The sequence below is a fragment of the Ahaetulla prasina genome, chromosome 2, assembly GCF_028640845.1.
Source record: "Ahaetulla prasina isolate Xishuangbanna chromosome 2, ASM2864084v1, whole genome shotgun sequence".
NCBI lineage: Eukaryota > Metazoa > Chordata > Lepidosauria > Squamata > Colubridae > Ahaetulla > Ahaetulla prasina.
This window is the reverse complement of record NC_080540.1, coordinates 100,173,256-100,199,647: the sequence shown is the minus strand read 5'-3', so window position 1 is coordinate 100,199,647 and position 26,392 is coordinate 100,173,256. Positions and strand designations below refer to the sequence as shown.

Here is a 26,392-nt window from a genome sequence, read left to right as displayed (position 1 = left end):
GAGAAGATATGATTGGGAAGACTTGCATTCTTTTACGATCTGGCCTGCATAGAGTGAATAATGTGGGACATTGCAGTTCATCATTCTGTAAATATGCCGCTATAGGCAAGAAAATGGATATGCTGATATAGCCAATTTATCTTCTTTTTGCATACTTGTCCCTTTGCTACCTCATCTTCAGACACAAAACATGAATGCAGTTTTAGTCATATGCTTAGCTATGATAAGACTTTTAAAGTTCATGACCTAATCCTGCTTCATCATATCTCCTTTAACACTTCACTCAGAAAAAATAAATTCACAAGAAAATTTAAATTGGTCAACTTAAAAAAACAAGTACAAAACTAAAAAAATAAATAAATATGACAAGCAGAGAACTTCCCTTACAGCTGCTACTACCATTTCTCTGCAAGCAAAAAGTCAGATATGCAAAGAAAAACTGATAAGTGGTCAGAATTCAATTTCGTGAGACTGAAACAATATGGTTTGTGGTTACTGTATGATTAAGAGGATTACAGATTGCTAAACAGACACTGAATCAACATGTATTTATTAATGCGATGTTATCTTATTTGATCTGAAGGAGCCTTGACTTGCAAAGTATGAGAAATTGAACCCTTTGAAGACATGGTACCTCTTCATCATGCATGATGACCACCCTGGTGTCCACAGTACAGAGCTTGAGATGCACAATCTATACATCTATAAATATTTCAAGTTAAGTTTGTCTCTTAGTGACTTTATGAATATGTAGGGCTTTCTGACAACAGTACAAGAGACATTTCCACTGCCTTCCACCAATGTTGTTTTGTTGCTGTCAATCTACAAAGAGTGGCCAAGCAGTTAAGGGCTTGTCGACCAGAAGGTTAGCAGTTCAAGACCCAAGTACCACATGATGGGATAGCTCCTGTTCTTGCCCCAGTTCCTGCCAACCTAGCAGTTCAAAAGCATGCAAAGCCAAGTGCTAAATAAGTATCACTCGGTGGGAAGGTAACAGCATTCCATGCACCTAGGCATACAGTCATGCAGGCCACATGGACAACACTGACTTCCTAAGCTAGGATATGATGATGAAACACTGCCTCCTAGAGTCAGGCAGCGGGAAAACCTTTACCTTTAGTCTATAGACTAGCTCCCAGTACGGGTATTCTATCTAAATACTCAGCAGGCACAATCAACTTTGGTTTTGAGGCTTACGTGTATAGTTTCATGTAACTCAATATAAAATCATGATCCTACTGGGTTCCAGGAGTTGTGGTGATTTTGAGTTTTCTAGCTGGACACAAGAAATCAAATTTACTTGACCCACATGATACTGGGGGCAGAATTACTTGGCGGTGCAGGCTAACTTCTGCGCACAAGTTGAGATAAGATGCACAAAGCATACCTGTATGGAACCTCAGTATCAGTAACATATTCATGAGCTACAGTCTTTTGAAACAGCACAAGTAAGAGGATTTTATGTTATTAATGCTGAGAGGTAACAAAGCATCACTGATGCCATCTGCTTAATGCCTCACAGCATTATAATCTTGGCAATATGTAATTGACAACAGAGAAATTAAAACAAATGTCCTCTATTCCCTAATCTGATTCCACTGACTCTTGCTTCACCTTTTCTTTTTGCAATTCTTATTCGTTTTTACCCTTTCCTATTTGTGTACAATGCACATTTGGATGCATGACAGGAAGCTAGAAAAATGACTGGCAAAGAACGCCAAAATGAATTCTTGTTCTGTTTTCAACAGGGTGACAAATTCCACGGCTGCAGTAAAAATTCCTTATGATGAACTCTTCTGACTCTCTTCTATAGGACTACAAATATAACTACTGTTGTACTGTCATTGAATAAAACTTGGACGTTGATGGAGAAATAGTAGTCACTTTATGTTAGCTGAATCGGCTTAATATAAAGAGCCTATTATTTTTCCACTGTTGTTCAAGTACCATTCCTAAGCAATTGTTAAGAAAGTGTATGTGTATATAGGAAATACTTCAGCAGAAATACTCCTAGTGTACTTCACTAAAAATAATCATTTAAATTTGATTTCCTGTTATCAGGATCAGTTATAGCTAAAATAACTTTGAAGAAATTGACTTGTATCTTTTATTTACCTCTAGAATTGTTGATCATGCACCTTAATCTGATTTTTAATAGAAACCAGAAAAGCTAATTTATCTTCCCTCCCTTCACTCTCCAAAAATCAAGGCAATTACATCTATTTTTGTTGTTATTGTTTTTGCTGTTCTTTCTACCAAATTCAGCCATACTGCGTCTCCTTCACATTTTCTGTTCCTGGAAAATTCTTTTGACAAAGCCCTGAAACAATTAATACAGAACCTAGTGCCTTTTTAGTCCATATATCTAGAATCTCCCGCCTTGGGAGAGAAGAAAATATGTGAACTTTTTTATTTTCCCCTTCCACTATTGATTGGCTGCATTTGGGGGTTTCTAATCAGCAACAAGACTTGGACTGTAGGAGAACATCAATATAAACTCCCAAGGAAAGAAAAAAAGACTGAACCAGGTTTCACAGACAAAATAAGAGACTATGTATAAGTAGCATCTTTATTTTAGGTAAATCAGAGATAATAATAGGGCTTTTTTCCCCTTTTTTTTTTATTCCAGTTAGCAGTTAATCAGGTTTTGTAATGAACAGCTAATTCTACTGGATCTTTGATGTATTCAAAGAGAATACATTATTGCAAACACTACATGTTACTTATATAGAATATTGGTTTTTTAAAATATATTTTAAATCTTTTATGAAATTGCTTATGAGCCCAAAAGTTATAACAGAAATATTAATTTCTTTTAATTCTTTCTACACATGTTGTTTTGTTTACATGGGGCTACGTAGAAATAAACATGCAACCAATTTTTTTGGTCTTATTTTCAGGTGGATTAATTCACAGTTAATCCAAGTAAGCAATTTAATCTCTCTTAACTATAGACCTTTCATTATCAAATCTTTGCCTGTACACCGCCCTGAGTCCTTCGGGAGAAGGGCGGTATAAAAATCAAATAAATAATAATAATAAATAATAAATAATAATAAATCTTACATAGTACCAAAAATACAGAAGCAACTGCATTTATTCACTGTGAATAAGAAAATGCAAAATGATCAGAGCTGGTAAAAAGGGGTTGTTCTGATCTTTCTAGAAATAATCAGGCTCCGAAGTCCCATTTCAAATACCTTTAAACTGAACTCTTTACATCTCAAGCATTTTTCCAGCTGTTTCTAACAACTTGCCTCAAATTTAAATCATCCTAACTTGTAACTCAGTACTTCAAAGCTTTACAATTTAAACTTACATTTATTTTAAATGTGAATATTATAAAATTGAACAGCTAAATCATATTTAAATTGCAACCTGTTTAACATTATAATGGTTATGAAAAGACATATGATTATTTATGAAATAAATCTAGTCACAATTACAATTTTGAATCTCTATGTTTTCTGATAGTGCTTAATGACGTTTCATATTACTATGCTGATTCATTAAAAATTCTTGTTTATTAATCTACTATTCATCAATACTGAAATGAGAATGAGCTAGTTTTGTTAGGTAGTCTTAATGTTACTAAGATAATATATTGGATATATTTTAAATACCAGAGTTTTCTTTGCAATCATCCCTACCAGCTTCCCCAGATAGTCAATAGGAAAGCCGGCAGAGAAGTTCACAAACTACTGCTACTTTCTGAAAGGATTCCCTCTTATCTCTGGGGAATGGCTAAAATGATCTGTGTCAAAATCTTCAGCCTCAGAGGATTTTCTGCCCCAGAGTCAAGAGTCCCTCAGAAGTCTCTCAACTCTGGAGCTGAACATTCAAGTGGTTTCAGGGCTCTTGCACACTCGCCCCAACCCCTCCCCCACCACACACACATATCCTCTGCTTCCTCCCATACTCATCAGAGTCTCGCATCTTCCTACAATTTTCCCACTGATTTGATTGTGGGAAGCTGGCAAGATGTTGCTTCACCTATGGACCAGGGCATTCACTTAACAGTGGGAACTGAGACTGTTTGGATTGCAGTTGCTAAGCAAAATGGCCACATTTTATGACTGCATTGCTTAACAATGGTAATCCCAGCACCAACTGCCATCATAGGATGAGGATGACCGCAAATTTGTTTTCATTTTGGTACTGTGTCCCTACATTGCACACAATATTTTCATAACTTTGTTGGAGTACATGTTACATTTATTTAGAGTAGCCTGCTGATAGGCCCTGAAACTCCTTTAATGTAGGGCTCGGTTATACTGTGTGTGTGTGTGTGTGTGTGTGTGTGTGTGTGTGTGTGTGTGTGTGTGTGTGTGTTATTCATGCTATATTCAATTGGGTTGATCTGCACTTTTTGATGAAGGCAGATGGTTGTCTGTTGTGGTGAAGCATGACTTGTAAGTAGTTTATTTCTGTTTCTACAGTTCTGGCTAATGAATGGCAAAAGCAGAGGTGAGTTTCAGCATTTAAATTTAATAAATAAACTCACCGATCCACAGCTTCTACATCAAAGCAGAATCTCTTCTCTATGGAATCAGTCTTCCGTCGAGTGCAAGATTTGAGAATAACAGCTTCGTCTTCTCCCTGGCAAGATATAAAAATCGCATATTAGGTCAATTCTTTTCTTTTTTTTCTGGAAGCAACCTTATTTTCAATGCCAGAGGCATTCACTTTGGAACCAGTATTTTAACCCATGCTGATTATCAATTAAAACAAGGTAATAAAGAAAAGGATTTGTAAATCCTGTAAGATACTCTTTGCAAAATGAGAAACAGAAGATTTCTTTAAACCTCATTTAAATCTATCAATCTTAGAAGAGATAAGAACATAAGGCAGCCCTGACAGATCAGATCAAAGCTTTATCTAATCTAAAATCTTCCGTCAAAGGGTATTTACCTGTTCAGCCAAGCCAAAGCAAAACTGGAGAGTATGTCTTGCATGCTCCTAGCATTAGCCACAATGGAACATTATCTCAGCTATGAACCTTCCATTAATTTTTATATTCTCTTTTTTAAAAAAGCCATGTAAGGTAATATCCAACATTATAATACCATAAATCAGATCAGAAGAAGAACATGCTTTTAGGCTACTATCAACATGCATTTTAAATGCACCTATCAACTGCAACCATGTCAATATTCTATAGATCACTTTGCTTAGAAAGACGTTTCTTTTTTTTCTTCTTCTTTTGCCCTGTTAGGATTCTTCTAAAATCTGAAGGGTCTTCCCTTCTCAGTAATCACAATCATGGCACAGAAAGATTCATCTGAGATGAACATAATTCAGGTAGTCCTCGAATTATGATCACAACTGAACCCAAAATTTCTGTTGCTCAGAGAGGCAGTTGTTAAGTGAATTTTGGCCCATCTTATCACCTTTCTTGCCACAGTTGTTAAGTGAATGACTGCAGTTGTTAAGTTAGTTACACGGTTGTTAGGTGAATCTGGCTTCCCCACTGACTTTGCTTGTCAGAAGGTCATAAAAAGGGATCACATGACTCCAGGGCAGTGCAACCATCATAAATATAAGTCAGCCAAACAACGGAATTTTCCTCATATGATCAAGGGGATGCTGCAACAATCATTAAGTGTGGAAAAACAGTCATAAGTCACTTTTTTTGAACAGTCACTAAATGAACTGTTATAAGTCAAGGACTACCTGTACTTCTAATGGATTGTATTCTTTTACCCCTAATTATATGAATCACAATGTTGTTTTTCAATTGCTGGAAAAAGCAATTTCCAATCTAGTTCTGATTGTAGCCCAACCCACATAAAGTAAAGTAAGCCTGTTCAATCACTAAATCAGGCAATGTTCCACTTCTGTTGTTGGCTTTAGTACAATTCACAGATTCTTAGAAAGACCTGGCAGATGAGCAGCTCAAATGGCCTCTAAAAGATACACTTATAGGAAAGTGCCACAAAATGAAATAAACATTCCCAAATCATGAATCATGGTCCAATGCCCTTAGAGGAACACTTGTGTATCCCATTACTAAAGGCATACTTGTGAAAAGCTATTCATTGGGATGTGTCAAATGATGACTTTGTTTCAGGAAATGACTTGGCTGAATAAGAATAACAGAACATTATTTCAAACATACTACCTGCAAATTTTTATAGCTTTAGAAGCATTGCCAATGCAAATGCAGACAAGTAAAAGGCTGCAGGGCAAAACAAAGTGAATATAATAATTCATCTCATCCCTTTAAGGAATTAATATAAGCAGCAAGTGCCTTGAGACATCTTCCTGGTATTACATTAACTGCAACAAATCTGTTTAGGAAACAAATTACTACATTGGAATCTTTGTATTAAATATTTAAAAGCTTTTTATGTGGAGCTCTCTTTTTTCAAGTAAGATTCTGTTAACTTTTTTTTTTCAAAAAAAAGTTCTTTTCTAGGATAATGCCCAAATGAAGAATTTGCAGAAGTTAAACTGCAGAGAGTCTGATTTTACTTTTTCAACATGGTGCATGTGCACAGATGCATGACTTTATACCAGGGGTGAAATCTAAAAATGTTCCCTACTGGTTCTGTGGGCGTGGCTTAATTGGTGGGCATGGCTTGGTGGTCAGATGACTGAGTGGGCATGGCCAATAACAATAAATAATAAAAATAATAAACAAAGTATAAAAAACAATAAGAGGTATCAAAAACCAACTTTCACACTTTACACACATACAACACAACACAACTAACTCACACACAATGTAATAGCAGCTGCACTTCACATTTCACACAGCCACAAAAAGCTCAAAAACCAACTTTCACACTTTACACACACACAACTCACACACACACTCACAAAATGCCATATACAGCTTTCTAAGATTTTGTGTGTTTGTGTAATTAGAGTGAAACACTACAGAAACACACCAAATCTCTGAAAGTTGAACAAATATTTTATTTTATTATTTTATTTTATTTTATTTTATTGTGGACTTCAAATCCCAGAGTTCCTCAACCAGCAAAGCAGGAAGTCAAAGCAAGCTTTTTTTTTCTTCAGTAGCTGAAGAAAACATGCCGTTGCCAGCCGGAAAGAGCAGTAATTATAGGTAAGTGAGGAGAGGGAATTGGCTGGGCTTGGGTGGGGGCTCTTATAAGTGGGGGCTGTTAAAAAGAGAGTTTAAAGGCCTGTGAGGATCAGAAAATTCCTCTGGGATCGCCAGAGGAGGCTTTTAAAACCTCGGGTTTTTTTCTTTTTTCTTTTCCCCTTCGGCTGAAGAGGTTTTTTTTAAAAAAACTTTTAAAGTGTTCTGATGATCTCTGCTCAGCCCCGCGATCATCAGAGGGTTTTTTTTTTTACTTTTCAAGGCACGTTTCAGCTGAAGAAAAACTTTTAAAAGTAAAAAAGGGTCCTTGAGTGGCTCAGACTGCTAAGACAGTCTGTTATTAACAGCAGCTGCTTGCAATTATTGCAGGTTCAAGTCCCACCAGGCCCAAGGTTGACTTAGCCTTCCATCCTTTATAAGGTAGGTAAAATGAGGACCCAGATTGTTGGGGGCAATAAGTTGACTTTGTATATAATATACAAATGGATGAAGACTATTGCTTGACATAGTGTAAGCCGCCCTGAGTCTTCGGAGAAGGGCAGGATATAAATGCAAATAAAAAAAAACCTCTGCTGCTGATGCAGCTCAGCAGAGGCAGTGGGGACGGGGCCAGGGATTTTTGCTACCGGTCCTCAGAACTAGCAGCTTTCATCGCTATCTAATCGGGGGAGCCGGTGCGAACCGGGAGCATTTCACCCCTGCTTTATATGCACATACATTTACATAGTCATTATATATGTACTTACATGCACATCACATATAAATATTTAGATATATATATGCAGATCATAATGACAAGAGAAATGGCCCAGAGAACCTTTTGGTAAACAAAGAAGCCTTGTTAACCAGAAAGTATCCTTGTATCTGATATTTTTAAAGTTGTGAATTGTGTCCTAACATTTAGATCAGTAAATTTCAGCAAATTTACATTCTCCTATCATTATAATGATGCAAATACAATTAATTCATATGCGGTGAAAATTGAAAGAATTTATTGTTTATGCCTAGAAATATATTCCATCATATCAAAAGAAATAATAACTCTATTTAAATGAAAACACTAATTATAAAGGGAAGGTGTAAACATATGATCCAGATTCATCATACCATCTGAACAATAAATTAAGAAAGAACTGAATGGACACTTAAAATACAACTATAGTACTTCATGCAATTAGTAATTTTGGTCAACTCCATTTTAGTTTAAATGTTTAGTTTAGTTTAAATAATCATAAGTATCTCCATGTCAAATCATCTGCATTTTTACTCACCCCCTTTCCACCAGACTTCTGGTCAAATGGCACCATCGTTATTCGTTTGGATTCACTGTGATATGTGCAGTAATGCTTTACCCAGGATGTCCCAAAATGACCTAGTCAGAATAGAAATGAGTTGTATATTTCAGGTATGATACAAATGCAAGCTAATTTTACCGGAAAGTGCATCTTAACATATGGAAGGATGGAACCAAAATTGCTGCACAGGCTACAATTCATGATATGATTGAAACCTTTAAATATATTAAGAGTAAGGTTCTAGAAGGCAGGACATTCAATATTAAGTAACCAAGAACACAGAGGCCTAATCTCAAACTGACAGGAGGGAAGTTCAAAAGTAATATTAGAAAGTATTACTTCATAGAAACAGTAGTGGAAGCTTGGAACCAACTTCCAGAAGAGATAGTGGGTCAATCATCAGTAACTGAGTTTAGACATGCTTAGGAAAAAAATGCAAAAATGCACATCCATCATTATCTGGCAAAAATTAGAAATAAAAATAAAATAAAAGTCACTAATCCTTACTTGAATTACTCTGTCAATTTCAGTCTGTGAAAACAAAAGGGAGTAATTCCTATAATTTATCTTTTTTTTTTTAGTAAATCTAAAAAAGAATTTCCAAAGGGGGGCGAAAATACTCTGAAAGAAAGGTATAGGATGCAAAATGGAAACTCTGTGCAGGTTAAAAATACGATTTAAAATCAGGAAAAATATTAGTTTTCCTTGAAGGTAGTACACAGTCTAGTAACAGCAGTCCTCAACCTGATATTAAATGGAATGGAAAGAGCAGAGATTCTCTTAATACTCACTGCAGCTTTTCGCTTTGTAACAACTTTTTAGATACAGGTGTTGATATTATTTCAAATATATAATTAGACTATCTACTTTGAACTTCTATTACATTATGTAGACCACTCCTAAAATGTAAGTTTCATAAGGATCTTATTTTATTCTTGCCAATTAGAGTTAGGACAAAAATAGCAAGAAATCGTAAGTTGGTTGCAATCAATGTGGTTGAAAGCTCAAGGGCATAGCAATTCTTCTGTAACTGCAAACATATTGCAGCAAATTAATTAGAAGGGGGAAAAATAAAATCTGTTTTAGTCACATAATTTCTATTTTTCTTAACATTAATAAAATTCATTTGCTTAATGCCTGTTCATCTTCATAGTAGTTGGGAACTTCTGGCTCTTCTGATTCTGCTCGATCTTTTAGTAGTCTGGAAATACAGCTAATGCCTATGCATGCTAGCAATTGTGTTGCAGCAATATCTCTAGGAGTATCTCCAAACTAGCCAAAAAAGATTGCAAGGAAAGATATGAAGATATTAAACAGTTTTACTTATTGTTATCCTAGAGATTTCACAGTGAACAACATAATACTTGCTGTCATTAAAAATATGTAATAATATTTGTTTCGAGTTATTTTTATTTTCATTAAAAATAACTGAAAAAGAAAAAAACAGAGGAATAATTCTTGTAAGGAGCTACCCTTTCCAGATGTTGTCTATGGAGATTCTCAATCATCCAGGATTTCTTGAAAGTCCAGTTGCCTTTTGTAAAAGCATTTTTGGAACTTCCAGAAGTTTCTAATTGTATCAGCCATCCATTTTCCTGACTGAAATAAAAGCTTCAAAGTCAATTCAAGTAAAAAATGTTATTTGAAGTAAGCATAAAGGTACTCACGCTTTTCCTGAACGTAAAGGTAGCCCTCCATGGTGAAGGGGCTGATGTTTTTGTGCTCATGAGGATTCTCCTTCATTTTCTTCATCAAGGATTCAACTTCTGACCGGGTGCCTTCAAAACGGTTTCTTGTCTGCATTTAAAGATTAATGGAAAATGAGTAAAAAATATTTCGGTCAAGCTTTAAATGCACAGAATATTATATAAAGGTTATGTGAGAAACAAGACTGGCTCAGGAATGAATGCTACCTGAGGCAGAACTGCAAATGAAGAAGACCAATCCCAACCAGATTCTTTAGTAATATGAGACAGAACAGTCTTCAAGAATTTCATCTCTAAAACAGAAGATGTCCAACAATTTTGAATTAGCAGGTAACCAATGGCTTGTTGGTTTTTCATAGCATCAAAATCTGTTGCCTTAGGTGGGTTGCCATATTTTCCCTAATACCCTTACTAGTTAGAAATAACATATAGAAAGTCTCATGCATGCATTTGGCTCACAACTGGATTCAACTGATGTGAAAGCTGCATTGTACATGCATGTACAATGGATACATGTTGCCCATATATCCATTGTATATATTGATTTTTATGATGCCTATCAATTAGTTGTTTTTTTAGAATAGAAAACTACAGGTACACATAGAGTTCAGTTAGAGCAGAAGCATAAGATTTTGCCTTATACCAGTCAGACCATTGGTGAGTCTAGTAATACTAGCAGTAGCAACTGCTCACTAGTGGCTCACTAGAACAACAGCCCCCAACATTTGCAGCTTGGCAGCCCGGCTTGGGGGAAGAGGGGAACCGGACCACACAAGTGGAGGGCTGGTGCACATGTGTGCATGAAGCCCCATTTGCATGAGTGGCAGACTGGCACATGGCCTGGTTCCGAATAAGCCACAGCCTGGTAGTGGGCCGCAGCCTGGAGATTGGGGACCCCTACACTGGAGTGTCATGCTGAAGTTTCTACACGCTAACTAGAAAGGCCAGGTGGGTTAATTGATCTACCCCAAAAATAAATTTACTGTTAGAACATAATCTTGTTATTACTTCTTAATCTTGACATGTATGTTCAACATTAGAATGCATGGACAACAGTATTGTAAATCTAGGCTGTAGTGGGATTGATTTAACCTTTCCACATATTATCAGTTTCTTTTAACTACATCCAAGCTTCATATATTTATATAAAGCTTTACAAAATAAAGAGAGCAAGAAGTCTTAAGACAACTGAAAAATGTCTATGGAATATAACAAATCACAATATTTTGAGAGAGATTTTGAGGGACAATAGCTATTAGAAACTCCTAAGCATATTTTTTTCCGAAATGGAAAAAAAATCTCTTTTTTATTGATGAACCATGCTGCCAGTATAAGGGAGTAAATATTTACATTAAGTCTTGGCATCAATAATCAGGTCTGATGGTACCTTCTTGAAAAAAAACTAATAATCAAGAGGTTTAGGTATGTTATGAATTTATAGGGCATTTAAGTTTGTATTAAGATAAACATCTGGCTCATAAAACAATAGTAAATATGCTATTTTGAAATTGTTTGCTTAATCGCCAAATTTACCAGCGACCAATGGAGGAGGAGGAGGAGAAAGAAGAGGAGGATTTTGCTTATAGTTATTCAAATTAAACTTTTTATTAACATAGGAGTCACTGTGAATTTTACTCCGCTAGTTGTGGCCAACTATAGGGGGCAGTGGTCATCCCTATTTCAAGGCCAATGAGCCAGCACTGTCCAAAGATGTTTCTGTGGTCGGTCATGTGGCCAGCGTGACATTACAGAGCTCTATTACCTTCACACTGAATTAGTACCTATTTATCTATTCGCATTTGCATGCTTTCAAACTGTTAGGTTGGCAGGAGTTCGGGCGAGAAAGGGAGCTCACCCCATCACGTAGCACTCAGTTCTCGACCCTGGGCTACTTGCTTTCCAACCAACAAGCCCAGCACTTTAACTGCTGAGCTATCACGCCACCCCTTTTATTAACATAGCAAGATATTCTTGGGTAAAAAGTTGAAGAATAACACTTGAAAGAGTTCCTATATCTTCAATAAGTGTTTCTGCTTACATTTTGTATACTGATTGTCAGCTCTGTCTTGAAATCACTGAAATCCTTTGCAAGCTCATAGCCATGATGGTAGAATGTGAACAGCCCTTGCAGAAATGCCAGCAGCTGCAGGGAAGGGAAAAAAAACAAAACAAAGAATTGAATTACAAGAGCTTGTTGGTTTCTTTTTTATGTAGTAGAGGGCAATTGGTCCTGTCCTCTTTCTTCCCACCATAAAATCAGAGAAGATGCCATGGCTGCAGTCCATTATGCATAACACAGAGTAATTTCTGCTAAACTCATTGGGATTGCTTTCTGAGTACACTTTATACACTACTTTATAACTGCACCAACAATGAAACCAAAAATTTAGAGGGTGGATACCCAGGGATATGTTTACAAATGGACTGGCAGAAATATTGTGGTTTAAGTTTTTAAAACTACGCATAATATTCCATTCTGAATCTCTTGAATTGTCTTTTCAGACCACTTTTAATCTCTGTAGATTCATTATGGGAGGTTAACAATTAGAGAAGCTCCTCTCTTTATTTCTCAAGGCTGAGACTCAACAAACATTCCAATCAGATTGAATTTATGTCTATGCATGCTTATTTGATAGTAACTCCATGAAGGACGGAAAAGCTTTTTGCAAATAAACAAATAAAATTATCCGAAATCTTACATCATCATCGTCATTATCACCATCACATCCCACATTTATTTAGTGCAATTGAAAGTGGTGCACATAATGTTCCTGCAACCTATTTTCCTCATTACAGCAACATGGTGAGGTGAGGTGAGGTGAGGTGAGGTGAGGTGAGGTGAGGTGAGGTGAGGTGAGGGAGAATAATTGTCCCAAGGTCACCAACCAGCTTTCGTTCCTAAGGAAAGACTAGAATTCCAAATCGTTTTGTGATTGTATAATCTTTGGATTTTCTAAAAGTTTTTTTTTATACAGAGGGAAACAGAATATTGGCCAGATCTAAACAATTTTTTGAAGCTTCAGCCCATTTATGTCACTGTAAGACAAATAAATACATAAAAAAATAGGTTTCCTTGTGTGTCTAATCACACTTGGCCAATAAAATATTCTATCTATCTATCTATAATATACCTATATAGTTATGTCTTTTCTCTCAGATAACTGAGAGGAGAAACAGGCAGAATAACACGAGAAAATCAGCAGAAGCAATAGCTTCCTTCAAGCATTCAAATGTACAAAGCATTGAAAGGAAACCAGAACTTTATGTATTTATTTTATTTGTCAACAAATACAAGAAAACAAGTAACAGAGTAGACACAGACATGAACACATGAAATATTTTTGGCACAAAGAAAAGATATAAATTGGCAAAACATAGCCATAAACACATAGAATGATTACATATAATTGGGAACAGTAGGACAGGGACGGTAGGCACACTGGTGCGCTTATGCACGCCCCCTTAGGAACCTCTTAAGAAACATGAAAGGTCCGCGGTAGACAGTTTACAGTAAAAGGTAAAAGAGAGACTAACAACAGGATCAGGTAGAATGTTCCAGACATTTACTACTCTATTGCAAAATGCCTGCTATCCTTCATCTATTCTATGCCCTTTCCTTTCTTAACTTTTCTGCATCTATAGAGAGGTCAGCATAAGAAGGCTGCATCCCTTTTCAGCCACATTCAGCTACGATGATTTGTTAACCAGAAATTCTGCTCAAAGTTCTTTATCGCTTGAACCATTGTTCTATTAATACAGAATCGATTATTTACCTTATATATTTAAATTTAAGCAACCTATCTGCTGTACCCAGTGCCACCTGCAGTTCAAACACAGAAATGACATTAAAGTAATAAAACACGTAAAGTAGAAGGCTTTACGTCTTCAAAGCTACAGGAAGGAAGGAAAGGATTCCCACCCATCCTTCAATAATAATAAAATATAAATAATCAGCAAAGTTGTTGAATCTTACTTACAGTAACAGGATTTTTCAAAGAAGAGCAATAATTCTTAATCTCTATCTTCCTCCTTCCCTCTTTTTTTTTTTTTTTTTTTGGAAGAAGTATACAAAATTCTTTCCAAATGCTTCAGAAATGTAAAAATGCTTGGGCAAATTACAAGATACTGTTTTTTAAAAAAAAATTGAGAGTAAGCATATGGTCTAACTTAGGGCCAACATAGCATGGGGGGAAAGCTAAATAATTCTCACAGTTATCTTGTTTAGAATAATGATCAAAGAAATACAGAGATTCATTAAAAAAACAAAAGCAAAACTGGAACTCATTGATTCCCCCAAAAACAAAATGCCAGCATATATTTTTTTTCTTTTGCAAAAGGAACTTTAAGATAATGAATTTCTACTGAATTAATCTAATGTCAAAAATGTGGGTCGCAAATATCTTTACCTTAACCTTCACCATGAGGTCACTGGGCATCTTATCCAACTCAACATAATCCCAACACCATAATCCTCTGCAGATATCTGTCAAACGTTTCTAACATTTCACAATGGGGCAAAATCCTAAGCTATGTAGCAGCAACTCAAGTTCAATCATTCCTAAAGGAGGCCAATTATCTTGATCCATTTCAAACTTCCTGATTACGTAACATGTTTTTCTCCTCAGGGCCAAACTAGAAGAAGGTGATCCAGTTGGTTTGGCTATATATTTTGGTAATTATCAGTTATTTCATATACATAATACCTTTCTGAATTATTTTGTTGAAATTATTTCGACATGAGAAGCAGATTCCCAGAATGTAATATTGATCAGAATGTAATATTGAATATATCAACCTACAGTGCTCTGAGGGTGTCTATTCTGATCCCCATTACATCGAATCTGATTCCTAGATAAATCATCCAGAATTTTTGAATTGGTTATTTGAGTTATAAAAATGATGTGTTTAATGCCTCAGGATAAACTGAATGATAATTTAAAGATAACCTGTAGCTGTCCTTTTTTTTAAAAAACAGGAATGCGCAACATAACGTGACAGTCATAGCTAGGAGGGTCTTTGCTCAACTTCATATTGTGTACCAGTTATGCCCCTTCCAGGATCGGGAGGCTCTTCTTTCAGTCATTTATGCCCTCTTTATCTCCCCTACGGACTACTGCACTCTGCTTGGGGCTACCCATGTATGCATGCATGTATGTATGTATGTATGTATGTATGTGTAGTGGGTTTCAAATCCCGTGGCTACCGGTTCAGTGATGGATGCGCGTGCAGGTGCGCATGCGTGCACCCCGCTTCTACACACGGGCAGAAACTTCTGCTCAAGCACAAAGACGTCCAGGAGGGTTGGCGGAGCCTCCTGCCACCACCGCTATCGGTTCATTCGATCCGGGGCAAACCCGTAGCAACCCACCACCGGTATGTATGTATATTTGTTTGTTTAAAACACTTATATATACCCACCTTACAACCAACTCTGGCCACTCCCAACACACTCCTTTCATCCCACTCCCACCAGAGGTCATTCAAAAGTGCAACCAACACCGTTTGTATCCCATCTCATATCTGAAGCTAAAACCAGACTAGAAGGGGTCCAGATAAGCCATCTCACCCAAGATCTGCAAGGGAGATGGGCGGTTAAGAAGTTTGATATATAAATATCTAATTCATAGGTGGCTACACTTACAGTCCCAAGAACCATGTCCATTTCCTTAGGTTCATCAGGATCAAACAGTGACCATATTGAGTCCCCAGGCATCTCCAAAGGACCTATACCACACCTGGTCCCCAACTGAGAATAAATCTGAGCCAATATTCATTGTACTCCTTTCTCCTCCAATTTTCCCCACAACAACCTTGTGAGGTCATTTTGGGTTGAAAACGGGTGGCTGGCTCAATGTCTCCAAGCTGGCTTTCATGACTAAGGCAGGACTAGAATTCATAGTCTCCTGGTTTCTAAGCCAGCACATTAATCTCTTACACATATGCACACATACTTTATCAATGGCCCCCAATGCTTCTCAACCATGACAGCAAAAAGTGTGAGAGATCATGGATAAAGGAACTAGAAAGCACAGAGAACATTCCTATTCTTCCCTATATATATATAGTAGGAGAGGAAAAGGCAAGATTCAAAGAAGATACAACCTGGCTAACTAGGCCTGTGATTAAACAGCAGCCCTTCAATCTCTCTTCCCTATTATTACCAATCAGCCAAGGAACATCACTTCTCTGTCATTTCTCTCCTAGTTGGCCAGAAATAGCTGACTACTGAAGAAAGGAAAACAGTGCTGCACCAAAGACCAGTAAATCAAACACAGTAGTGCCAGAGAGCAATTCTGGTTCGTTCCTCTCATGAATACTACTGAAGTAGTACATTTCCATCACTTGAAATAAAGCTGCAGAAATGTAGCATTCCCTGTCTAACAAATAACTAAGAATTTCCTTTTTCTGGCTTTGTTTGAAACATCCAAAATGGGAGCTTTTCAGCAAACCAGTCTCTTCTGAACCAGCTATTGGCTTTGATGTCTCCTTCTGGAGTTTATTCTCTTTCCCCTCATCTGCCTCTAAAGTTTATAGTTAGAAATATATATTTTCCAGAGTAAACATCTAAGTAACTTGGTGCTGGAGCCATGACTGATGCTCATTGTGATTATTTCCTAAACTAAACTAACCTATAGCTAAACAGATCAGTGACTATAAGATATTATTACACACCAAGCAGATATAGCATCTGAATGTGCAACAAATCTTCACATAACTACAACGGTGTGACATTTCAGATTCAATTCCAATTCTGCTTCAGAAATAGGGGCACAAATCTATCTATATCTTGTAGAACAGCTACATCTTTCCCCACATTTTATACAATTTCAGAAACAGGCACAGCTGCTTGAAAGAGTTACAGACAGGTGTTATGTTTATATCCCAGCTTGCTTTGAAACACTTTGAATCCAATCAGAAGCACTGCATAATCCAACTGACCATAACAATTGAACCACTTACAGTAATATTATCTTTTAATGGTTTTTCTTCAGAGTTACTGTATTTCTTCAGCTAAGAACATACTGGAATTAAAATGTTGTAGCAGCAGAAAGACAGCAGCAACAGTTGATAATTAAACAATTTCAGTATTCACCTTTCCCTACTGAGTATGAAATTAGAACCAATAGTAAATATTCATATTTGTGATATTTGGACGTAATTATTTCCATTCTGTTCACATGGAAATTGTTTCTATGCTGCTTCCTGAAGGTAACTTATTTCTAGGGATGAGCAAATATTTTAAGATTAAGTTTCACTTAGGCCTTTTTAGGTTTGTAGATTGAAACAAAAATATGCATATATTTAGCTTTTTTTTGCGTATTTCACTTAATGTATGCAACTCTGGGCTCACTTTTTCTAGAAGCAATATTTTAAAACAATATAGGGGGACTGGCACCTTTTTCTGAATGTAAATTTTTTTTTCACCCAACTCTTATGCTTTGCATATATTTTTTAAACCCCCAAAACTGAAAAATATAGGAAAATGCAAATGTCAGCTATTCTGATTTAGGACATATATCATGGAGATGAAAGAAGAAAAAGTCACTTTATCAATACTTTCTAAAGCATTCACTGTAGCTTAATTTATTGCTGTTATATTTCAGAGAAGAAGAAATGCTTGACAAACTACAAACATTTACTTACTGGTTCCACAAACTCAAACATCTTTCTCTCCTGAACTTCTTGTACTTTGAAGACATACTCAAGAGAAACTTCATAAAAGTGCTGCCTGACCAGGTCCACCTGGGTGTCTGCCTGTCAGTTGTCATGTGGATTAAAAAGAAAATAAAGCAAGTAATTAACTATGAACATTTGACATCAAGATTATACAAAGGCTGTTCGTTTGTATAGAACTTTCCCAATTAAGTATATTTAATTCTAGAAGTCTATGGAGCAAAGGGCTAAGCTCTTAAGAAAGATTGCCTTGTCTGTCCAATAGTTAATGACGTACAAACTGAAGCTGGCAAGCTTCCTTAAGTGGATAGAGTAGCATTCTGAGAATCTGAGATTTCTTCAAAGATAATTGAAGATTTTTCACTGTGGTGATTGGTACAAGTTGTCAAGTTCCCGTCTCAAAAATAATGATAGCTGATGAGGTCTGTTCAAACTGGAGTCCTATAAGCAGGTAAACATATCAAGTCATACTTTCTGCTGCCTTCCAAATGTTTTGGAGTACAAATCCAGGAATTTTGACAATCCTGGTTATCCATCCAAAGATTTTTACAGCAATAGAATATGGGGGAGTTCATTTGGAGAACACCAAAATGCAGCATAGAATACTCTCCCAAATCCTCTGCAAAGCAGATGCATTTCATTGTAAAATGCAGTTATTTGGTGTCAGAAAAAATGATAAATAGAGATTCCAGAGCATGGGAATTTTGCGAACTACTGGTCAAAGAATAAGGGGTTATTTTCTTATTCTTAATTTTTAAAAAACATGAGTACTTATCGCAAAGATATGACCATACTGAATATGATCAGATTCATTTGGACTTTTTTTAATATTTGAGAAAGATGAGAATGGTCAAAATAACAAATATGGAAAATAAAAATCAAGTCAGTACTCAAAGAAAAAGAGTTACAATACTATGGACCTAAACCTAATTATCTGGACAAGTTCTTATGTAAAATACTTTTAAGAAAGAAGAAGAATCTTTATTTCTGTTCTTTCCATACAAGAATATGTCTACGAGCTGAAAAAAGTTTTGAAAATTCATGTGGGACTAACAAAAGGCAGCCCACAGACAGAATATGTTTCTTTTGAAAAAGGTTTAGATCAAAAGTTTGGTACCTGTATAGGAATTTAGTTCACTACCAGCTATCTAATTTTGGGCTGTAAAAAACTTCATTTCACACAATTATATTATGAGGTGATTGTTAATTACTCGTCTTTAATGGCATGGTTTTAATGACTAAGATTTAGTCTCAGCCTTTCTGAAAGATGCTCACACCTGATATGTTTATGAAACTCAAGTTACATTTTCAGACTCCTAATATTCTTTAAAGCTCTATGGCAAATGGAATCATTCAAGTTTTGAGACCCTTCCTGCAGGGGTGAAATGCTCCCAGATCGGACGGGATCACGCGATCCGGTAGCGGTGGCAGCTGCTGGTTCGGAAGACCCGTAGCAAAAATCCCTGGCCCCGCCCCCCCGCCTCTGCTGAGCCCCACCATCAGCAGAGGGTTTTTTTTTAACTTTTAAAAGCCGGTTTTGCTTCAGCCGAAACCTGCCTTTAAAAGTAAAAAAAAGCCTTTGAGGATCCGGCCCCTCAGCTGAGATTGGCAGCCTTTAAACTTAAAAAAAAAAAATACCTTAAAGGCTACTCTGGGGATCTCACCTGAGTTCCTCATCAGCAAAACCTTAAAAAACATGTTTTCTGTAGAAAACATGTAGAAAAACTCCTTTTAAAAGAGTCTAAGCCACTTACCTGATTCCTGATCAACCTCATGGCTTTTCTCACAGCCAGAAAGCCCCAGTTTCGCTTTTAGCACTAGACTGAACTAATCTAAACTTAGCTAATCTATTTCATCACTGAGTGATTAACGCTGTCTGGCTGAGGAACTCTGGGAATTGAAGTCCACGATAAAATAAAATAAAATAAAATATAATAAAATAAAATAAAATAAAATAAAATAAATAAAATAAAATAAAATAAAATAAAATAAAATAAAATAATAATAAAATAAAATAAAATAATAAAATAAAATATTTGTGCAGCTTTCTGGGGTTTGGTGTGTTTTTGTTGTGTTTCACTGTAACTACACAAACACACAAACTCTCAGAAAGCTGTATGTGTGTGTGTGTGTGTGTGTGTGTGTGTGTGTGTGTGTGTGTAAAGTGTGAAAGTTGGTTTTTGAGCTTTTTGTGGCTGTGTGAAGTGTGAAGTGCAGCTGCTTTTACATTGTGTGTGAGTCAGTTGTGTTGTGTTGTGTTGTGTTGTGTGTGTGTGTAAAGTGTGAAAGTTGGTTTTTGGTACCTCTTATTGTTTTTTTATACTTTTTTTATTATTTTTATTATTTATTGTTATTGGCCACACCCACCCATTCATCTGACCACCAAGCCACGCCCACCAATTAAGTCACGCCCACAGAATAGGTAGGGAATTTTTTTAGATTTCACCCCTGCCTTCCTGTTTCTTAAGCACCATGAATGCTATCCCAAATGTAGCATGTTTTCAGATATCTAACACACCTATTCAATTCAATTCAGTTTATTAGTCATAGACTGCATACCAGAACAAATAAAAGCACTCAGTGAATATCCAATTAAAAATTCTAGAATAAAATAATAAATAACAGATAAAATATTTGATAAAATCCAGTCTGTCAATTACACATGGTCTAACTATACTAAAATAACAACACACCTATGAAGTAGCTGGGTGTTACTCATGAAAAATCAAAATCCACAGCTAGAATTATTGCAACCAACAAGCCCTTGCACTTGCATTTGCCCCTAAACTGACCATCATCCCTTTCTCAAAGCCCAGTTGATGACCTAAACTTTCAGTCATTTAATACTTAAAAACCTGTAGCCTCCTGTCCCAAAGCTGCAATCATTTAGACCCCTCACTCAGAATCCCAGCACTTAAGAAAATATAGATCTAGGCAGTGAAGAGATTTTTATTTTGGACAATGGTAATAAAAGCCAAAAGAGAATGAACTCTGCATCTCTAAAGGCAGCCATTTATGTTTGAAACAAAAAGGAAAAAGAAAAAAAGAGGGTGGGAGAGAGCGGTCAAATCTCTATAGAGAAAAATAGCAAACATTAATATAAAAAATGGACCACAAGATGGCACCAATACTCAAGTATTACACAGCTTTACAATGAATTGGAAAAGCTGTGTGGCTAAAATTGTCATCTTGATGTGGATATGTGGATTTCAACTGACAGAATTTCCCAGCCAGAAAAATTACAGCATTCTTTCTCTACCTTACAATTCCAAATCTGATGTGGGTAGACAGCTGATTTAATTAAAAGTAATGTAAACTCTAACCTGGAATTTTAGAGAGAATTTAAAGAGCTCCGAAATAAACTTGCTTCTTCACATGCATACTTAAACATTTGTATGTTAAGGCTCAACTTTAAGCCTTTCATTCAACAGGAATAAATAAACTTTTGGCTTAGTAGTGCAAACAAACAAAACAGCCAATCTCACCTCTTGAAGCTGAGATTCTTTCTTCTTGGAAGACAGATTTAAGTGCTTTTCTAATATTCCACAGTATTTCTCAGTCTCCTTGTCATACTTCTTCCTGGCTTCCTGTCAAAATATGCCACATAAGAAGCCATGAAAACAATACTATTGTAATAATCATGCAGAGACAGACAGACAGACAGACAGACAGACAGACAGACACACACACACACACACACACACACATACACACACATATATACTTCCAAATGTTTGTAATATAAATGTGTAGTCTGTGATTCAAAACTTTATGTCTCCCTCCGTTGCATCATCCTCAAGGATACTAATAAGGGGTATATTTTTATTTGTCGTGTCCTTGCTGCTCTTTCTGCTCTTGGTTGTTTGCTTGCAGCTGTTTCATTACCCAACTAAGTAACATCAACAGTGGCATTGATACTACCTAGTTGGATAATGAAATGGCTACAAGCAACTACTAAGCTCAGGGAGCACCAAGGACATCACAGTTCAACCTGAGCTACATATATTCTCTTCTATATTTACATTTCTCCCCTTTAATTAGCACATTGACATTTGCACTTTTCAAAGGCTACGTATTCTGAATTACAAAGTGTTCTCCTTCCAGACACAAATTCTCATGTACCTCTATCAGTACTCCTTATGAATTACAAAGCAAACAACATCTACAATTAATGTATTAGTAGATTCATCTTTAACCTCTGTATGAGAACTCTGTGAACCAGCATCTGATATTCCCTACTTTTGATAACAGAAAACTAGTGACTTGCTCTAATCTGGTAGTTTTAATAAAATGATTGTTGCTCTTCCAATTGTTGGAGAATTCTTAAGTGAGTTTTTCTACCATGCTATGTGTGCATATGCATGTCCTTTCTTACATGGAGCATGTGATTACAGATAACTGGTACAAAGATCTAATTGATTTTGGATATACCAGTGATCCAAATCAGAGATGTTAAACCCTATCGTATCGCGAGCCATATCGGGACGTATCGGGATGATTTTGCCTTGCAAAATCCAGGGTGGATGTGACCTGCACAGGCTGTATCCAGGTGCCAGTTTGACATGCCTGATCCAAATGATTGTAATGTGTACCAATGGTTGCTATGAAGATGTTCATCTGTATGTTTCCATTAATATCACAACCAACATAGTAAGTAATAATTTATATGCCACCTAACTCTCAGTGATTTTTAACACATTGTTAAAAAGACATAAAACAAGAAAACAACAGAAAAAAACCAGCAAAGATGGTGCAGATAATAAACCCAAAGAGGAACAAAAAAAGAGGGCTTCAATCACACTAGCTTTGGCAAAGCAAGGTCTTCAAGATCCTTTGAAACACTTGTAGGGTGATTACCTCAGGGGGAACCTCATCATGGATAATGCAGATAGCGCATTATAGTGAAGATAGGAGTACTCAGAAGGCACCAGGTTGATGAAGTGTATAGCAGAGTCAGAATAAAATCTATGCAGGTGCCAGAATAGTAAAATATTCATCATGATTATTACTACGGACCTAGTGATAGCTTTTATTGCAAATGCTAAGTGGATTACGGTAATTCCAATGCCTCCTACAATTGTATTCCTGCTTTGGTGTCACTCCTTAATATTGCAGAAATAAGCAGCAGTGGAGAATTTTGTATGACGAACTGCTGAATAAAAAAGAAACTGGCAGGAAATCATCTATCTTAACCAGAAATATCAGGTTGTTATAGCAACGAAGCAGGAGTAGAAGGTACAATGCCTTGGAGCAGAAAAGCAAAAATGTAGAGCTATACCTAGCTCATTATTATTTTTAAAAAAGAGGGAAGGGAAATTCCAGATTATGAAACTCTTCCAGTAAGTTTTCATAATACTCTTTACAGACTTATGCAATTTTGCCATGATGCCACTGGATGTGCCACAGATTTCTTCTTACCTCAGTTGGTAATCTGGGAATATGATGATTTCTTTATGCTAAACAGCCAAAACAATTTGGCTGTATGATAACATTAGTGACAACAAATGAAGTCAATGCTTTGCTGTCTGGTTCAATGTTATGGTGAAAAATGAGGAATCTCTCTAGTTCCAAAGCTACTACAGGTAGTCTTCAACTTACAACCATTCATTTAGTGACCATTCAAAGTTACAACGGCACTGAAATGAGTTATGACTAATTTTCCGATTTACAACATCCCCAAGGTCACTTGATCAAAATTCACATGGCTGGCAACTGGATTGTACTTGTCATAATTGCATTATCCCAAGATCATGTGATCACCTTTTGTGACCTTCTGCCAAGCAAAGTCAATTGGGAAACCAGATTCATGTAGCAATTGTGTTACTTGACAACTGTGGGAAACAAGGTCATAAAATGGAACAAAACTCACTTTAACAACTGTCTTGCTGAGCAACAGATATTTTGGTCTCAATTGTGGTCATAAGTTGAGCACTATCTGTATGTGATGTGTCAGTCCTTGCCTGGGCAGTGGAAACATATTCCCTTCCCATAAACATGCTTATATTCCTTTGATTTTCACCTATGATCCTTTTCTGATATTCACCTAACATATGGAAAATAGTAAAATAGTAAATAGTAAAATAGTAAATGGATCAATACTCTCTAATAGCATATCCTTGTATGCTTTTGTTAATACATTAACCTCATTAATTAAATAGTCACAAACTTCTGATAAGCATTTGGTTTGCCTAACATGAGAACAAAATGGTTGACTAGCAAGGTTTTTGTTTTCTGATGTTTTTTTCCAATCATAACCAGCTCTGGTGCATCAAAATATTCTTATCCAACACTTATTACCATCTATATACTATATACAATTGTTCAATTGCAATAACTTTCTCAATTAAAATATGCAAGAAAACCATCAAACACTCCTCTTTTGATTGCTGTTGAAGAAGTTGCCAAGAAAGGTTATTTAGTATCTGGCAGAAAAAGCAACTGCCCATGTTATACTGATTTATGCTGAACTTCCAAACGATACTTCAAGTGTATTTTTCAAATCTCCTTCAAAGAGGCAAGAAAACATTATCCACCTACCTTAGCAGCACCAATTTGTTCTTTTCGAAATTTCTCCAGAGGTGTGATTAGGACTTCACTAGCATTTTCAATCTGCCAAGGAAATGGAAAAGAAATGCTTACAGTCTATTAAGTCTAAGCATCCACATTCCATGCTCGGTTACTATCATTCTCTCTAAATGTGGTATTTTTTTCCTTCCTAAAATGTCTGTATGATTCAGAATTTTATACACCATATAATTAGGGATCCCCTGATTTCAATTTTACAAAATCAACTGATGTTAACATATAATGGCTTGAAGGATGAACAATTCAAAAAATGTGGTTTTTACACAGCTTCTTTAGAGAATCAAAACAAAAATTAAGAGCATTGAAGAGTTTCAAAAAACAGCTGGTTGCTAATACTAAGTACTGTACATTGCTGGTATATAACCTTTCCCTTTTCTGGGTTTGGAAGCTAAACAGGTCAGGATTGGATAGTATTTTGATGGGAGAGTTCTGTGGAATATTATGAGTAAGGACTAGGCTGGGGAGTTGAAAAAGCATTCCAAAAGGCAGCAATGAAAAAATTGACAACCATTTGTTGTCAAAGAACATCCATGGGGCCACTGAGACTTGAGCTCAACTTGAAGTAAATGTTGATTTTTTAAAAACCTACAAACTTATAAACTGATGGATCCCCTCCCCTCACATCTCTTCCTTTAGGTCAGGGGTGTCCAAACTTGGCAACTTTAAAGACTTGTGGCCTTCAACTCTCAGAATTCCTCAGCCAGCAAATTCTGGGAGTTGAAGTCCACAAGTCTTAAAGGTGCCAAGTTTCGACACCCCTGCTTTAGGCAGATCACTACAACACTGTGGAACATCCATAATGCCAATCCAGATAGATTTTCATATGTATTAAAAACAGACTTTTTCATGGGACTAGGCCGGGAAGTGAACTAAGTTCATTTTCAGGATTCACTGATGTGGATATCTGTGCTGCTTCGGATGTTATGTCTTTTGTTTTTGTTTACATTTGTATTGTTGTTTTTAATTTGTTGCCACTCAAAGATAAATGGCCAATTATAAATGGCCAACTGTTAATAGTAATGGCTCATACCCAACATTCCCCAGTCGTACCAACAATGAGTACAATGACCTAACACAAATAGATTTCATAGAAGATAATGTTGAAAAGGCCCTTTGCAAACTGAAACCATCTCTATCCATTGGACCTGATGGACTATGTGCATACTTCTTAAAAAAGCTTTCCACTAATATAGCAGAACCCCTAAGCATAATCTTTGAAAAAGCTTTCATGACCAGCTCCTTTCCCAAACTTTGGACACTAGTTATGGTCATTCCTGTCTTCAAAAAAGGAGACCCCAGCCTAGTTGAAAATTACAGACCAATATCTTTATGCTGCGTCACCTGCAAAGTAATGGAATCAATCATCAACCAATCCATTACCCTCCACCTAGAAACAGATAACCTACTCTCAAATAAACAATTTGGTTTCAGAAAAAAATTATCCTGTAATTTACAACTTCTTCACTGCAAAAACATATGGACCACGAATCTTGATCACGGCAAAGCAATAGATGCAATTTACATAGACTTCTGTAAAGCTTTTGACTCTATGGTACTTAGAGTACATAGAGAAGACAAACTTCTTCTAAAACTAAAATCCTACGGCATCTCCGGACCCCTCCACAACTGGATTCCTGTCAAACAGACAACAAGTGGTCAAAATAGACAATGCCCTATCAGATCCTGTTCCTGTCAATAGCGGCGTTCCCCAAGGCAGTGTTCTTGGACCAACACTCTTCATATTATACATTAACGATCTCTGTGACCATATTACAAGTAATTGTGTTCTCTTCGTTGACGATGTTAATCTATTCAACACTACCAAACAATAAATCTACCCTTCAAAAAGACCCTTGTACCGGAATGGTCAAAAACTTGGCAACTCCAAATCTCAACCAGCAAATGCTCAGTCTTACACATTGGAAAAAAGAATCTGAACACTAAATACAAGCTTGATGGTCATTACCTTGTAGATGACCCCCACCCCATTAAAGACCTTGGAGTTTTCATATCAAATGATCTAAGTAACAAAGCCCACTGCAACTACATCGCAAAAAAGACTT

General features: G+C 36.4%; 1 protein-coding gene across 3 annotated transcripts in view; it reads right to left on the bottom strand.

Moving 5' to 3' along the window:
* ARHGAP26 (Rho GTPase activating protein 26) overlaps positions 1–26,392 on the bottom strand; it is a 285,303-nt gene that overhangs the window by 160,959 nt on the left and 97,952 nt on the right. For all 3 annotated transcript variants that reach the window (XM_058171506.1, XM_058171507.1, XM_058171508.1), the window contains exons 4-10: positions 24,282–24,353; positions 21,230–21,331; positions 17,715–17,825; positions 12,109–12,213; positions 10,032–10,161; positions 8,341–8,441; positions 4,505–4,599 (exon numbers count right to left, since the gene is read on the bottom strand). In XM_058171506.1, coding sequence (XP_058027489.1) covers positions 4,505–4,599; positions 8,341–8,441; positions 10,032–10,161; positions 12,109–12,213; positions 17,715–17,825; positions 21,230–21,331; positions 24,282–24,353 — 716 coding nt within the window. The remainder of the gene's footprint in view (positions 1–4,504; positions 4,600–8,340; positions 8,442–10,031; positions 10,162–12,108; positions 12,214–17,714; positions 17,826–21,229; positions 21,332–24,281; positions 24,354–26,392) is intronic.